Below are 17,983 nucleotides of genomic sequence, written 5' to 3'. Positions count from 1 at the left end.
TCTGCACTATGGTGACATTTGTAGTTTCTGTTGAATAAAAGATGTTTTTGTCAGGATCACATGGCCGCGTGTCAACGAGACTTGTGACATCTGGTTGGCTTTTTATGAGTCAAGCTCCGTTGCGAGGTGACATGATGGTCTGTTCGCTAGCAGGAAGGGTTAAGTGATGACTAAAAAAAAATTTACATACTGCAATTTGGCAAAATTATGAATAGGCCTAAACATTACCTTACTTCCCCTTTCCATCCAAAACCAACCAACCACATGAGACGTTCTGCAACTACCTGAGACAAAAAGCCATTTGTCTTTTTACAGACTCCCTGCTGAGATGGTAACTGCATTCAGGGATTTAATACTGTCACATTTGTCAAAAATGCACCACTAATAAGATTAAACTGAAGAAGGAAAACTAAAATTTAGCAGGTGGTATTAACATATATCATTTACGCCCTGGTGGTGCAACCCTGATAGCACCATGGTTCTGACTGCAGAGATGCATGTGACAGTTCCTGTAAAAACATTGCCGCTTCCCTCCTTCCCCCCATCCACCTTTCTGTAATGTTCATCCTGTACCTTCTTCTCCCGCCCCCTGGTCTTCTGCCTAATCTACAGTCTGACTGAAACATCTCCATGAATAATTGAGATGAATGACAGAGCTGTCTCATTAGGAATTCACATAGCATGCCATAGCCTGGAGAGAAATAGGAGTGAAGGAGGAGGGGTGATAAAAAGATGAAGGAGTGAAGGGAACAGGGTGGTTTTCTGGTTGCAGGACTGTCCGCGTCCACCTGTGCACGCCCAGGTGCACAGCTTAGCACACATTTAGAATACAGGATTTGAGCAGGCGGTTTGCATATTACAGTTTATTAGCATGGATGGTTGCGTGTGTGTCATCCATACATAAACATAAACAGCTCATCAAACACCAGCGGTGTGTTTGTGCCCCCACTCATCTTTGAAGAGTTTCAACTACACGCCTACTATTAATTCATGGCTGCCATTATTTTTTTTCTCTCGCAACCCATAAACAATGCTGTGTGTGTGTGTGTGTGTGAGTGAGTATTTCCGTGTCTTGTTGGCAGCCCACCTCCAGCTCCTGCTCTCGCTGCAGGGCAAACTGTTTGAAGGACTTGACGATGATTCCCGCGTTGGAGCAGTCGTAGACGAAAATCGAGGGGCTGCCCATCCATGTCTGCAGGTCATAGATGGAGAGCGGGATGTACTGGGTGTAATTCTGGAAGAGACGAAAAGGACATCAGGGTGGGGGTCGGGAGCAGAGAAGCGGTGTTTCTCATCACTGCTGATAATTTCCCTTATCCAGAATTTAGTCTGAGAAATTCACCAGGTTGGCGATGTGTCCGAATGGGGGTCGGTAAATACGAGTCACGGTAATAAAACAAGAGTAATGCACACCTGTGTTCACGAATCCAGAAATAAAGACCTTTATTCTTTCCTCTTATCAAACTTCTGACGCATCCTTCCAGAGCGAAATCCCCCCCCGTCTCCACTGACAAAGCAGATGCAGTTTATGGGAAAAGAAAATGTATAAAGAATATATTGTAAGAGAGGAGGAGGAGGATGAGGAGGAAGAGAAGAGGAGGACACAGGGCCCAAGGGTGCACTAGGCAGGCGGAAGCAACGGCTACGCCCGGATGACGGCGGTGCATCATCGTGAGTAGGTGCTCACTCGTTGGAGGAGACGATGTACGACACCATATTTTATATCTCTGCTGTATTGGATGATGACCAAAAATGCACCTCACTGTTGGGATGTTTGGATGTTTTGTGTTTTCTCTTTTGGGGGGATATTGACCTCTGGAAGTCTTTGATATCGATATGACATCGGTTAAGGTTGACCATCCGCTCAAATGTGAAGATATCAAGGATGGTTGCCATGTCTTGCATTTGGGAGGTTCTTCCAGATACTTACATCTTACATAATTTACTTTTCTCAACAATGTGACCAACATTGCATTGTAAATGAGTAAATATTTCACAATTCTTGCTACATTTAAAGAAAATACTGACATATCTGCAACGCGGGAGATGAGACGTGATGTCGATAATCCAAACAAAAGGTGAGATAGTGGTATGGCTGACATAGGACGACAGTTTCACCTTGGAAATTAAGTAAGTGACTTAATATTGTCAGCAGGCTTGAGAACAACAAGTAAGAAATAACACAAATGACCACAGGCATCGCCCTGGTTCTCACCCTAATTCTGAAAATAGCAAGAATTATTAAAGCTGTGTCACTGCGAATCTCGGCTCTGGACATCATCCAATGGAGTTTTGCACATATTGCACTTCACTATTGCTTTCTTGGGCGGCCTCGCTGCCAGGGGATCCTCGGTTCGATCCCGACTGGGGGGGGGGCCTCATGAGCGGAGTTTGCATGTTCTATCTTGCCAGCGTGACTTTTTTCCTGGTTTTCTGATTTCCTCACATAGTTCAAAACATGCAGCGGGTTCATTGGACACCTTCATTTCCCAGATGTATGAATGAGAGAGTGAAAGTCCATATATGTTGCCCTGCAAACAACTGGCTACCGGTCCAGCGTTAAACCCAGTTGAAGGATAAGATAATAATTCACAATTGCTTTCCTGTTAATCAGAATGTAAGACACTTGTGATGGCATTATCCAGTATTTGTGTGAGCAGTGTGTGTATGCAATTGCATTTGTGTGTATGTGTGTCAACTGCAGCCACTGATGTATTTTCAAAACCATATTTAAGGACAATGTATTCAATTTCACAAACCCAATCAATTGAAAAAACAAACAAATAAATAAATACATGCATACATACAGAACTGAATAACTAGACAATCAGTGAGTTGCGATAAGTGCTGTTCAGAGCAGCTAAGGGCAAAAAATGGTTTTATTCCGACCCACAGCACCCAGGACTCCAGATTGTAGGCATCTCTTGAAGAAAAAACATTTCTCTGGGTAAAACTCCAGTGTTACACATGGAGAGCTCCCGGATTGACCCGGTGGTGAAAGACGTGCTGCTGATCAGCGGGGGATTACCGACAGTTAAACGTCCGATCAGACGTTTTTCCTGACATCTGATCTCAAGATCTTGAGTAAAACCAAGACATTCTTCACTTTTGGTGTGCGTTCATGTCTGGCAAATGAAGGATTCTTCCCAAGGATTATCAAGAGTTTTTTTTTTTTTTTTTCCCAGGAAGATCTTTAATTAAAGAAGCATTTGGATTTACAACGTTGGCCTTGAGCCTTTCCTTTTTGGCAGATAAAAGTGAAGCGATTACAGGTATGGAATCTGTTGAGGCGCGATTAGCGTCGCTCGGGACTTTGGACGACTGACCTCAAATACAACCACAATCGGTACAGCAAGTACGGCAAAGACCGAGTGCACTGTTAATGTGAATAAAATGGCAACGCTGTTGCTCACGTTGACATTTATCCAATTATGGAGTTTCCTACGGGCATCAACTTTGCTCAACTGCGATTGTTACCTTGATTACATTTTAATTGGATTTTAACTCCAGTAAACATGGCCTCCGACATCCCTGCGAAAGATAATTAAGTCTTCTCTCGGGCCCGTGTGAATTCGGGAGGAGGTTTTTTTTTGTTTGTTTTTTTTCCTGTGGCTGTATCATACCTTATTGAACACCCAAATCTCTCCGTTGACAGTGGGTCGCGGAACACCGTGGCCATTGTAGTGAAACAGGACACGCTCCTCCTTGGCGTTGCGTCTCAGTGAGGTGCATAGCTTCTTCACCTCGTCCACTGTGGGATCCAGGCTCTGTTTGTAGCGGGCCTGGGGAAACAGGAGGGACGCCGTGATGTCAGGTGGACTGTTAAACGTCGGGTATTTCACACTTAAAGGATGAGAGAGCATTTCTGTTTCGATACTTAAGAATTTAGCTCACATCAAATGAATCCTCCTAAGTGGGATTTTTTTTTTATTTCAAAAAAAAAAAATGTAAATCTGCTTTGCTCAACCAATGTGCAAAAAAGATGAGAAGGGGAAATATAATGGCCAGCTCAAATCAAATTCTGCACTCCCCCCAGTTGGGAGAGTCTCCAGATAGAGTTTAGTATCGTATCTCATATGTCATTTATACATTCACAACTTTTCATACCCGCAAACCCCCACAAGACAGCAGTGGAAGAGCGGGGGGAGCATCCATCACGACAAATGATGCAATACCTAAGAGCATCAGTGGCACCTGCTGGAATGCTAAACAGGTAAGAAATCCTAGTTGTATTTTATTCAAATTAATTGACTATATAAACTAGATAGATTGGATTTTTAAGCTCAAGGTGTCCTAGTGTTCATTAGCTTTCAGCTGATGTTTCTTCAAGATCCTGAGTAACATCTGCAAATCAAGCTGAGCGGTAATAGCTGGGATTCTTAGCAGGTATAGGATTTGGAGATTGAGGGTGGGTTGAAGGCAAGTTTGACAACAATGGGAATTAAAGACATGTTCATCATGACCAGTCGCTAAATCAGAATTTTTGCTATGGCCGGGTAGCACTGAGGGTGTTCTGCAGGGCCCGGCTTCCTTAATGCCACAGTCTGGGAAGAGGTTAATATCCAGACATGTGAGTATATTAAAAAACGAAACAAAAAAATACATTACTGACAACATTAACGCAGAGTTGGTGCAAGATGCTACATTTCATGCATTTATTTGTTGCAGTGGACTGTGACCGTGACTTACACAGCACTTCCTCTTTCCGGGTACCCCACACACCTGCTTACGCATCATTGTATTCACTTGTTTTTAATCACAATTTCGCAATTTCTATGATTCCACAAACACCTGGGATCATTTGTTTGGGAAAAATACATTGATGAGTTTAAGATGAATGACAGAGAAGATACCATTTCTGCAACATCATAGGTGTGAATTTTAACAATGTCAGGTTGGTGGATCTGTCAACTCATATGACATTCCAATGACGCACTTAAATTAATTCTGTCTAAAAGTAATTTTCATCCTTTAGTAGGCCTTCATAGAATGTATCACACAGTTAGCCTGTATTACTGGCTGGTTACATACATGTATAGTCATTTGAAGTGTTAAAAATCATCCCACTATAGATACATCCCAAACTGTCAATTCATTAGACTTCCTAAATAAACAACTTGTTTTATTTTGGTAATCTGAAATAAACTGCTCAGTCTGTCTGCTAGCATATTGTCCTCTGTTTACAGTTTATATAAAGTTTACAGGGGTGCGTTGAAAGTGAAGTGGATTTATTTATGGATCCAGAATACTTCATGCCCGTGTTTTTATACCTCGGTGTCACTGAGAGCTCATGCACGCAGCCAAGAACCTCCATTACTGCGTAATATATACGACCCACTCAAATTCAGGCCTGCATTCAGAACTGGCACTCGGTATTCGAAGTATATTGTGCAGTGCTCATTTCACCTCTCGGTGCTGAGGAACCCAGGAGTCACAATTCCGGATGGGTTAATTTCGTTGGCAGACCTTTCGGACACTTGTTGGACATTTTCAAGACTAACATTAATTCTTTAAAAAAAAAAAAAAAAATCGTAATTACTGAACTGCAAGGTGGACGGCACAGGGACATAGTGATTAGCACTTCTGCCAAATAGCAAGGACCCTGGTTGGAGTCCCACAGGTGGTCATTCTGTGTGGAGTCTGCATGTTCTCACCGGGTCAGTTTGGGTTTCCTCCAGGTTCTCCAGTTTCCTCCCAGGAGGTTAATTGGAATATATTTGAAAAATTGCCCAGATGTGTGAATGAGAGAGTGAAAGGTTGTTAGTCTTTTGGCCCTGCTATTGACTGGCAACCGGTCCAGGGTGTACCGCGCCCCTCCCCCTATGGCAGCTGGAATAGGCTCCAGCATCCCCGTGACTCTAAGTGCTGGGAAATAGTAGGTAATAGATGGATGAACTGCAAGACTAGTATGGAGGATAGACAACATTTAGCCTATTATATGGCAAGTTGAATAAAACCAACGGTTTAAAGATGGCGGGAACAAGACAAAGCAAAATGCGTGAGCAGATGTGCAAAGGTTACAGTGAACATACACAGCTAAGCGTGAAATGAATGCGAACACGTCGCTGCGTAGCTCCCAAACAAAACGAACAGGATCCTTGAGGCCATAAATGCTGTCACCTTCATTTTTCTGCCTCCTGCCGTTGACTTTTGATCAAAGTGGTTTCATGAGAGTTAAGTTGGCGTGAAACTCTTGCCTGTACATATGTTGTGTTTGTACAGCTCATCGCCGCGTGAGTTTTCGAGTCCTTTTTGTTCTGTTTTTTAAACTGATGACACGTGCACTTGTTTGTGCCGCGGCGTCTGTTCATTAATAATCTGCATGTACATTTGGAGGGAGTTATATAAGCGGAGAGCGCCTGCGTCCGAGTAATTCGCCGAGAATCTTCTGTTCCACGCTCTGAACGAGGGTGCCGTTCAACAAACAGTCGGCTCTGGTTTGTCGGCCTTGACTAACAGAAGCTGCCTGACTCGAATCTAAAGCTACAAGTGAAAAAGGAAGCAGCAAATATGGCAGTTCCCTAACCTATTGGTTACTAAAGGGGCACATTCTAGTTTTCGTCCACAGGGACCAACTGCCACTGTATTGGCCACCTTTCCAATCAGCATCCCACAAAACCATGGACAATGAAGTGACATTACTTTTCCTGCCTAGGGAAACCTGTTGCAGATATCAGATTAAAAAAGTATATTCCCATAATCATTCATTCATTCACTATCTATACCAGGAGTGCCAAGCTCAAATACAAAACTGGGACAGAATTCAAAACTGGGACAAAATCGCTGGCCAACATTGATATTTATTGAAAGAAATCTTCCTCCAGATATAACAATGAATCTTTTCATATGGACCCAAATAAGTTTTGCTTAAAAACTAAATGTGGAACAAGCATAGCTTAATTCTATGCAATATATAACTTAATATTGTACACATGTAAAATCCTGTTTTCTGCCTAAGTAGCAGGGTGCCAGTATTAGCATAAGGTCGCTATGACTACTGTCAACAGAGGAGAGGCCGTTAACGGGTCCTGTTGCGATTTTCGTGCCAAAACACCAGCAGAAAACTGTGGGATTTGTAGAATTAGCGATACATGCACTGTAGACTATCCCGGCAGGCCAGCTCTAATAGTCATTTGGTCTGGCTTTGCAGGCCAAACATAATTACAGTGCGGGCCAAATTTGGCCCGCGGGCCAGAGTTTAACACCTGTGATCTATACCACTTACCCTGCACTAAGGGTCACAGGAATCTATCCCAGTTGTCATTGGGAAAGAGGCGAGCTTCACCCTTCGCCAGTCCATCAAAGGGACACATATATAGGGGTACAACCATTCACTTTGTGATTCACTCCTGAATATTTCAGGGTCTCCAGTGAACCTAATGCATGATTTTGGATGGCGAAAGAAATCCTGGAGAATCCGAAAAAAAAAAAAAACAACACAAAGACATGGAGAGAATACGCAAAATTCACACAGAAAGGCCCGTTTGTGATGGAACCAGGGACCTTCCAGCTGTGAGACAGAGAGGCTAACCAATGTGCCACCATGCAACCCTCCTCAGAAATAAACAGGGGTACACGGGGGGCCTAAAGGAATGGGTGGAAGCAAGGGAAACGACACATCCAAGCATATCATATCATGCAGCTGGTTTCTTAACCGCGATATCTGAATCTTTTAACATTAGAGGTGACGGGCTATTTTTGCAGAATCACTGGTCAGACATTGGTGTTTGCACAGTACCTGCAAAGCTCACTTTCACGTTATATCAACATAAACCCAGGGCGGGGATCCTGGCTGGGACCATCTAAGTTGCATTGCGTGGCCTCATCTGGAGTCCGTGTAACTACACTTGCTAATAATGTGCACCTGTGCAACCTGGAAATAGTGGTGCTAATAGTAGGATTACAACCTTACAACCCAAGCCCTATGCCCTGTTTTAAAATTGTGATCAAATTCACTTTTGATGTCATTCACTCATTCAATATCTATACTAGTTATTCTGAGCTTGGGGTTTCAGGGGGGCTGGAGCCTATTCTGCCTTGGATCTGGGGTCACGAAAAGAGACATACAACCTGACGTTGTGGCTGTTGTACCTTTACAAACCTTCTTATATTTATATATTTTCACTAGTGCGGACAAGTAAACAAAGCCAGTGCAGAGTACTTTCTATCTCCTACAGAATACATCCTTAGCTGTATAAATCCAATCCTGTCCATTTGATATTTTAGATGTTACTTTCGCTTATTTCGCATTGTATTTTAAGGATTTTTAACTACCATTAGTTGGTTTTCATGGGCTCACAATTGGGCTGCACACTTTGAAGTTTGTAGGTTAAAAAATGTCAGTATATATTCCAGTTGATTATGTATTTTGGTGTTACTGTTTGATTAAAAACAATTGTGAGACACCGAACAGAATTGTTGGGAGCTTTCTGTCAAAGGGCTCATATTTAAAAACTCTCCTCTTATCCTTCATCAGTGTTGTAAGTGTTTCTTATCCTTACATTTCCATGTAACCGCTATCCTGACATGGCGACAAATCCTTCTTTGAGCCGAGGTAGCAATAGCTGTGTGACAGTGATCAGGGAATGCTGGTGATAATAGTGCTCCGCGGCGCTGATTCGAGGAATGAAATTCACATTTGTGGCGAGATCGTCGCATCGCATATCCAACAAGACACCCAGAGCTGAAGGGCTCCTTGATGAAAAATGCCAAATTTCAGTTTCCCGCGCTGGGGGACAAGTCGGCGTTGCAGCACTATGAAAAAAAAAAAAGAAGAAAGCCAGCGGGCAGATTTGATTTTGGGATAATCAAATGAGAGTGTCTGAATGCTGAGAGGCGCCACGCTTATTCCCGTGATATCAGGTTGTGTTTAAGTGTGCCGGTATCGAGTAGCATACTGATATAACGGGTGATTTCAGAGTAATTGTGAGCGGGTGTGGAGGCGTGCGCAAGTGGGTGGGGGTGCGGTGAGATATGGAGGGGGGGGGGGGAGAACAGGTGAGACAAGTATTTACACCTGCTTCTTATTGTTATTTTAGAGGAGTCCCTATTGTATTTAGATACTTTGACAAAGCTGTTCATTTGCATTCATGACAGTCAGCCATATTAAACTCAAGTGGTATGGAGGGCTTAAGACAATTTCATATGTATGAGGATGACACCCGGGAGAGTCGACTCAAATATACCAGTCACAATTTTCCGGCTGAAGGAGGCATGAGTGACTGTAGAGGGAGCGCAGAGGAATGCGGCGACAGTGATATGACACACAGAGAGAAAACCCGAACCATCGTTGCCTAGACCTGGGGGAGAGCTCCAGCATCCTGCTGTGGTGCAAGTGACGGCATCCGCAAATGCCAACCTGTCACTTCCCAGAGACCCCGCGACACCTCCATTGTCGACATCGAGACCAAAAGAAACAAAACTCTTTTCGAAAGTGCGTTCTCTGTGCTAACTCCGTCGCTATACATCACAGTGTCACTTCCTGAGAACAGGTGACCTTTTCGAAAAAGTCCCTTAAGTATTCAGGATGAAATTAAAACACAGACTGCTGAGGCTGGGAGGTGCAGGAGGAGCCTGTCGGGTTTGTCACAAACTAAATAGATGCAAGGTGGAAAATACACAGGTTTTTCAGGTTTATGGTAAAAAAGTGTTTTCTTTGCAAAAAATATTTTAAAGAAAATGATATGCATTTAATCTCACTACAATTCCACTTGCCATTGGATTATCAAAACACATAACATATTAACTGTATACCTGATGGCGGGCTTACATTTAAAACTGGCGTGTCGTAAAGACATCGTAAAGAAGTCTTAAGAGTCGCGAGCAGTCTTGGCAGAGTCGCAGTGTGCTCCCTCTATATCAGCACATTCCTGGCTCAGTCATTTCCTAGTCTAAGGGCTTATGACAATATCAAACATGTTTGATATTATCGCATGTCTGAGTGTTACCTCACTGTAAAGACTGAATCAATAACCTACCAAAAAAGACAAAGAAAACCTGGTAGACCAACAATCGCCTTATCGGTTTTGGAGGCAGAGACGGTATTTGTTGGCAGTCTGGATAAACAGGAACGGTGAAGAATGTCCCGATCAAGATGGAGCGTCCAGAAGAGGAGCAGATGGTGGAGTTGTAAGCAAAACAGCCCATCTCGTACAATGTCAACTCTTCAAAGTATCACGACCAAGTACAGAACAAAGAGTGATGATAATAATAATAATAATAATAATAATAAATAGATAGATAGATAGATAGATAGATAGATAGATAGATAGATAGATAGATAGATAGATAGATAGATAGATAGATAGATAGATAGATAGATAGATAGATAGATAGATAGATAGATAGATAGATAGATAGATAGATAGATAGATAGATAGATAGATAGATAGATAGATAAATAAATAAATAAATCATTTCAGGCACCATATTGATGTTTGAGTTACTTCATTTTTATTTTACCTTTCTTTTATACATTTATAAATATATCTATTTATTATTATTTTTTATATTTTATAGATGATCATCTGCTCTAGGATGCAGGACATGCTCTTGGTCCCCGGGGGTGTAACTGGCCGCTTGTGACAGTTTCTCTGATTTTGATTCTGATTATTGGACTGAAATTGCATGGGCTCTGCAAATACCCAGAGAAAACATTGCATGGTGGCAAAGAATTGCTGAAAGAATCTAGTTATTGTTTGCCACAAGTCTTTTTAAAACCTTTTGTCGGTAGTCTTTATGTGTATGCCCAACATTAGAGAGATTCTGCAAGTTGGAGGACACAACATGCGGGCTGGCAGCGACATAGTCGGCCCCCCTGTCCAAGACGGGAGACTGTGTGTCGTTCTCCTCATTAGCTTCTGAGCACAAACACTGGACGAGAAAAATAAAAAGAAGAGAAATGAGAAGAGATTTCAGGAAGTGTTAAAGAATTGTTTTTTGTCCTTTTTTTTTTTTTTTTTTTTTTAACAGCTACAAGTCAGCATGAGTAATCGTGCGGAACACACAACCGCAACAACAGAAAAGCACTAATATATTAGCACCATGGCTCGAATCCAAACTATTTCATTGGAATCTACTCCCTTGTTTGCAAAACAGCCAGATTTATTAACTGTGGAGGCTTATGCATCTCTTCAGTCTTTGCCTCGTTCTAATTCTTGAAAAACATGGAAAGGCTTCTCATTTGTAGTTGGTACAGTGGCAGATTTAAGTATCATAATGAGCATCACTGCTGATTATTGTTCCAGCAGTGATGGCTAAATCCAGTGGCTAAATGTTCATTCTGCGAAAGTGAAAACTGCAACCAGTCAAACATTAGGGGTAAAAGCAGAACATCAATAGCCTGTGCATCAACAAAAATGATGGGATGGAACGGCTCATGTGTTCGCATTCTCAAGCGTTTAGAACTGTGGCTTGTTAATTAAGGTTTTGTTACTCCACTGTGTAAACGTAATGTGTTTGCTTCTGCTGCCCTCATTTTCATTTGTGATATCTTACAAAATACGAAAGAAGTTACTGAATTCCCGGTTTGTTTGTTTGTTTGTTTTTTAAGATATTGTCCTTGTAGGATTAGCCTATTGATGAACCTAACTGAAACTGATGATGCATTAAAAGACACATCCCTGTTTTCATAACCAAACAAGTGAGCTGAAACTATGAAGCTGAAAGTCGAGTGTTTAAGACACAGAGAATGTTCGTGAAATCGCAAGATCCAATTCGTTTCCCACAGACAGTAATTTGACAAATGCGCCATGTCATTTCCCATCATCCAAACTGGTTTTCTTCTTAATGCAAATGATCCGTCCGGCCCGCGAAGGAGGTAGAGCTGATTTGGACCGTAAGCTCCCACACTGCTTAGCAATTACGCAGCACTCTTCTGTTGTGTCATCACCTATTTCTCGTCTCATGTGTTTCCAGAAGCGTTCCCTGCGGTGTTAAACGGTTAAACGACATGGTGTTAGGGCCTCCGCTATCGTATTGGAAACTGCCAAGCCAATGAGGCATCCCCTCTGCAACACAGATGATTGCTGGCTAGAGAGTCTCTAGCTAGTAGGTATGGATGTTTGGTAGGAAAGGATTTGATAAGTTGTGAGGAAATGGTCGACAAATTTTACAATGTATCAGAATGCTTATCACCACAACTGGCCCTTTACTTCATATAAATGAGGCCCAAAAGGGAAATTCAGCTTGTGAGTCAAAGCCAAACTTTGACGAACTTGGTATTTTTAACAAGCTAATGTCTTTCAATGTCTTTAGCCAAATATCATACATAAAACTAAATTGTTTCTGTCGGGATGTTTAAAATCAATACAGGCAACACCAAACAATGTCTTACAACACTTCACTCCCTGTCCGAGCATCAAATGGGCGGACGCAATGTTGCAGGGTCTGATGCTCGTCTAATTCGTGATGGGCGTCACAACCATAACCCACTTGTCGTGATCTGTAAACAAACCCAGTTGTTCACTCGTAATTCGCAAAAAAGAAAATGCAGAGAGAGCTCAATCACTGGACAAATATTTCAACATCAGCGTGATCAGCTCGACTCTTCCTGATGGGGGAACAAAAAAAAAACATTTTTCCTGATGACTGACAGTCAGCTGGTGAATATTTTGCTGTGGTGGGAAAAGACAATTTATTTCTGTGGCAGTAATGAGCATCATTTGGGTCCATAACTGGACTTCAAGTGACATAAATAATAAGAAATGTCTAGAAAAACAGAAGAAAATGTAATCACTGAAATAGCTCCTGTGCTCAGCAGACAAATGGGAAACATCTGTTTCGCCCTGGGTGTGATTTGTCATTGTCACACGACTCTGCGGTTGGCCTGAAGTTGGACCCGGCTCAAATGTTTGAGGTTTTCTGGCTTAAAAAAGTAGGACACGTTTTTCTGTGACAGTGATTATGTCGCTTACATCTCATGAATACCTTACACAGTAAACTCCAAAAAAGAAGAAATCGCAAAATAAACTTGGTGTTCAGGATATAATACAGCTGGCCATTGCACAGATTCTCTAGCAAAGACTAGCTTGAACAGCTATTACAAATGTATGTGCACCATGCAGATATCTCTCACACACATTCTCACATATAACACACATGCAAACAAACAAAAGCATGACTCAAGGCATGTTCTCATCTATTCCAGGTTGAGGGTGGAACGGATTTGAGAAGTAAAAGCAAAAAAACATCTGCCATCAAATTCACTAAAAAGGTTCACAAATTCACAAGACAAAAAGTCACACATAATCCTGTTCATCATTGAACATCGTTTGGTGAAAAAAAAACATGACAGTGGCAATTACTATCAATATAAACCATCTGCCTTAAGTAAAAGGTGTATTCTGAGGTTTAAGGCAACGGACATTAAGAACAGTGAATTAGCATAATCTGCGGTGCTTATTTTCAGAAAAAACAAAGATACTACTGGAGATTCAGATGCAGGTTGCCATAATGTAAGCAGCTATGTTGACCTTATTCTTAGCACTTTTGATGATGACTGATCTTAATTTTAATTCAGCCGTGATCACAGACTTCTGGGCTCGGACTGAGAAAAGGCGGCCATAAACAGACTTTGTGATAGCTGCCGAACCGCAACCTTGGCAGCATGTCACTTGTAAAAAAAATTTCCAACATCCTCTCTGACAACTCTTTTGTGATAAAAAGAGGTTATTTGGGAGGCGTCCCAAGGAGTCCACACAGCCCCGAACAGCCCGAACCAGGAAGACGAGGTGGGGATAATAGGCTAGCAGGAGGTTAGTTGTTTATAAACTAATGGGAAAGTAAGAAAAGAAATGAACGGACCAGGTTGCAAAAGCATGCTAGTTATCCCTGAGGACAGTGTTGATATTGTAATTTAAGTTACCTCAAAATTGCAAAGCACAAACATCGGACAAAGGCAAATCTACAAATCCTCATTATACTCAAAAAATCTGTCCGTATCACTTGGAGAGGGGGTGAGCGAAGAGCCCCTTTGCCCTGTCGATGGAACTGCATTATTCATATTTAGCGCAGCGAGTGTAGCCTGTTGGGTAGAGACCAGCTTGCCGGCCTGTGAGGCAGCACTCATTTCCCCAGTGACTGCAGCCCTGCTGGGCCCCAGTGTGTCCGGCTGAGTCACTTCACAGCACGCCGGCTGGAGCAGAGGGAGAGATGATACATCGTCATCCCGTCCTGCCAACACATGCCTCCTGTTGAGACCGTGCAGCCATTTCTCAGTCCTGAAACACTGCTGGGGGGGGGGTGAATGCAGATCCATAGTCAAAATTACACATCAGAAAGCACGTTTTTTTTTTTTTTTGTTTTTTTTTTTTCAGAATTATGATTAATGCAGTCTTGTGGAGCCAAGATTTATCTCATGTAGAGTCAGAAAACATAACAATTTGGAACGCAGCCTTGCATCCCATCAGTCAGATACTGAAACAGAGCAGCAGGAGTCAAAACTCTGCAGATGACTGAGGCACGGGTTATGTAACCAAACTGAAGAAACACTTAGTGTATTTGGACTGAGCTGTCTTGTCCTTAAGTCCGGAGTAATTCTGATTATTTAGTCACAATTATGTCTCTTGAGCTACTTCAATGTTGCATGGACTTTTATTTTTTTTAAATTAAATAACCGATCTGGCCTTTATTTGCGTACTCAAAGTGAACTGGATGTCTATACAGTTCTGACCATTTCAATTTCTCATCCACAGAAGTATAAAGAAGAACATTTTTGAGTTTTCATCAACATCACAAATTGCTCCATAAAGTGAAGCAATGATGGTATAAGAATAAGAAACCCTGACTGGATGACAGTTTGTTCATGTACATGTATATTTGCGCTCCGCCCCCACATAAAAGCATGAAGCCAAAATACTGGAAGTCAAGAAGCTGCGTGTTCCCAGCAGGCATGCCGGGTGCAGGCACTGCAGCGAGGAACCTCGACCGCGCTCACGGTCTCCAACCATGGCGGGCCGTTTCACTTCTTAGATAGAAAAAGGACTGCGCGCGATGAAAATCCTGCATATCAATGCCGTAAGCGCGTGTGTGCGCTTGTGTGACAGAGTGGGCGCGACAAGACCTCAAAGGCATCGGTCCAATTAAAAGCTGGGCTCCAAGCGGCTCTCAGAAGCCTTTGTGTTTGTATGATTTGGTCAGAATACATTATATGGCGTCGCCTGCCGTGGTACAAATTAAACAATCGCTCTGGAACCCTCTCGGGGGCTCTCCGTTCACGTTTGAACAGTGATGCGTGTTCCCCTTGTTTTGATTTAAATTGTGTCTGACCTTGAGGAGTTAGACATGGCGTTTGGTTTTGCAAACGCTTGGCGTGAACAGCAGATGAAAGGCAAAAGGCCTGGCTAATGGTGGCGGAGGCGGCTGAATTGTCGGAAAATTAATTCATCATTTCGGTCACCTCGAAAGCAGAGACACTATAAATGATCGGATTCCGGTCTCCTGATGAATAAAGTAATAAAGCACCTCTTTTTGAATTATTTTTATTTACATTTTATTGAACACTGGGAGTAATTAATGTCCAAAATCTTCCTGCACTGTATAGTACAATAGATTTTTTTCCCCTTGTTCCAGGTAGTGTTCCGGTATCCCCATATTCTAGTTGTTCAATAGGTCAAATCAACCGCTTACATGGGCGAGATATTACTGTTTTTATTTCACTCAACATTGCTCGATGTTTAATTTAGCGCACTGTTGTGTGAATTTTCCCTAGAGATTAGAGCTACAAATGAAGTGCTGCAGTATGGGGCCAGCGTCAGGAGGTCAGCCCAATAGTTCAAGCAAGACAAGGAAAAGATATTTCTCACATTGCCATTATTAAAAAGGAGGAACTCTCCATTCAAATGTTACAGTACATATAATGGTGTTGCGGAATATGGCTTTCTGCAGCACTGCCTCACATTTTTCTTTCTAACAGTTATAAAAGCTACTGTAAAAAAATCTGTAAATATGAGGAAAAGCAAATGGGAGTTCTGATGTTGCTGAGCTTGCCATTCATTCTCTTTTCAGAACAAAAGATTGGGCTGATTTGCCATTATTAAAAGTATAGATATTGCTCTGTAGCAATTTTGTTTTTTTGAAGCCTTAAAAATGACTTTCCGCAAACTACCTGCAACCTGTTTCTCCCTTGTGCTAACAGGTCTAAGTAACATCCTACAATTTATAAGTTAAGCACTGAAATCAAGACCTGACTTGCTTGATCTGTCATGGAATTCCATTTCCACTGAAAATGAGGGACTGTCCCTCATGTGAGGGGTCAGACAAAGTGTGGCTCAGAGGACCTTCAAGAGGAAGACATTCGTTGGACCTAATTTTCCCTTGCGCAGACATTGGACACTGGGGCCTTCCTCCTGGAGCCACTGGCTAAACGGTTAAAAAGAAAAAAAAAGTCTTCAAATTAGTGTGTAACCTGTCGCAACCACAGGATTGCACAGATCCACTGCGGCGAGAATGTTGCCGGTGTCCAAAGCATCTACAGACATGACCATTTGTAAAACTTTAAAAAGTAAGAAACCGGGAGGCCACACGTGAAGCGCTTAATCTCATTTGCCGCGAGAGCATTTGAGTTCCACGATCCTGTGGTCCAATAGATTCACCCGAGCTGCGATTCTTTAAACAGCGCATCCAGCTCTCCGCCTCTCTAATCAACTGCTGCCCTCATTTCAAACCACCTGCAGGGAGACTCAAAACGGCTGGTGACTGAGGAGGGACTGGAGGGGGGTGAGAAAGTGTCACAAATCCTCAGCCTGAAGAGAGACAGGGATGAACCACGACTGAGTCTAACGGTACATGATTGTCAGGACTTAAGTGCTTGGGGGTCCCTCAAATCGAAGAATCTAGAGGGAGTCCAAATGCATTTTGCTCAAAACATTTCAGGATTATATAGATACTGCCTTTCATTGGGTCTCCCTACAAGGAGTTTCATTTGATACTGTTGGAAGTCTTGCACATACAAGGATATACTGCTCTAATTTTTGGTATTCATGGAAATCACTCATCTTTCAGTGCTCTATTTGTTCAGAGCTGCATCTTGAGCATTAGGAAGGGCAATGTATCATTAAAGTATCGGTCACAATGCCTCCAGACAGCAGGTTAGCTGGCTTAAAACTGTTTGCGCAGCACACAGACAAACAAATAAACAAAAAGAAAAGAAAATCTGTTTAATCTGGCACAACAATTTCCTTCGGGATAAATAAAGTTGTTCTCATCTCATCTTAATCAAGTAAGATTTGTCCTCAGATGCCATTTGGACTGCCGTCTGATGACGTCGATGCAGAGCATCATCAGTGAGAGATTTTGGGTTAACAGCCAATATGGGTCCACCAGGGATATTCATCTGTGCGAACACGGCCAATCATGAGAAGTATCACTTCAAAAGTATGTGCATGTTGAAAACCTGATATTTTTAACTATTAAGACAGGCGTCATCAGACACCTGAATATAAACATGTCCCAATAATTTGATACTTCAGATTAATTAGTCCTGCTACATTGCTTTACATAAGTGGAGGGGGTCGACATGTCACCCCAACAATTACAACAGACCAATATGACCTTGGAAGAGGAAATAATCACACTGGCAAACTAACAACTCCAAACTGGTGAAAAGTCAAAAAATTGTAAAATTTTGGATACTTTGGGGAATGTGAGAAAAAGAAAATTAAGATAAATCCGAAAACTTGATGAGGTGGATGAAAATTGAACCCTAATATAAAGTAGACCTGACTGACTAAATTCAGGGTAATTGAAGTAAATTTCACGATTCCTCCTCAGCTAACAATCAACACCAATTAATTCCCAGTTATTCAGTCAAACTAAAAAAAAATAAAATAAATAAGCCGCATAAGTTCCCAAACAAAAATGTATATAATGTTTTTTAAAAAATTGATTAATTATAATTTACTTCAAAACCATTATTTACTGATGCTGTCATTGAGCACAGAATTTTAATCAGCAAAATTTTGAAATTAATTTCTTAAAATGCTCA

At 41.9% G+C, this 17,983-nt stretch overlaps 1 protein-coding gene across 3 annotated transcripts in view; it reads right to left on the bottom strand.

Annotated features, from left to right (window-relative positions):
- rptor (regulatory associated protein of MTOR, complex 1) overlaps positions 1 to 17,983 on the bottom strand; it is a 168,690-nt gene that overhangs the window by 99,931 nt on the left and 50,776 nt on the right. For all 3 annotated transcript variants that reach the window (XM_086142949.1, XM_086142950.1, XM_086142951.1), the window contains exons 5-6: positions 3,624 to 3,782; positions 1,088 to 1,234 (exon numbers count right to left, since the gene is read on the bottom strand). In XM_086142949.1, the coding sequence (XP_085999075.1) occupies positions 1,088 to 1,234; positions 3,624 to 3,782 (306 nt within the window). The remainder of the gene's footprint in view (positions 1 to 1,087; positions 1,235 to 3,623; positions 3,783 to 17,983) is intronic.

Source organism: Fistularia commersonii, chromosome 35 (genome assembly GCF_037954325.1).
Source record: "Fistularia commersonii isolate RoL2024-O1a breed Wild chromosome 35, RoL_Fcom_v1.0, whole genome shotgun sequence".
Classification (NCBI taxonomy): domain Eukaryota; kingdom Metazoa; phylum Chordata; class Actinopteri; order Syngnathiformes; family Fistulariidae; genus Fistularia; species Fistularia commersonii.
Note: the sequence above shows the minus strand (reverse complement) of the source record. Positions and strands in the feature narration are given on the sequence as shown.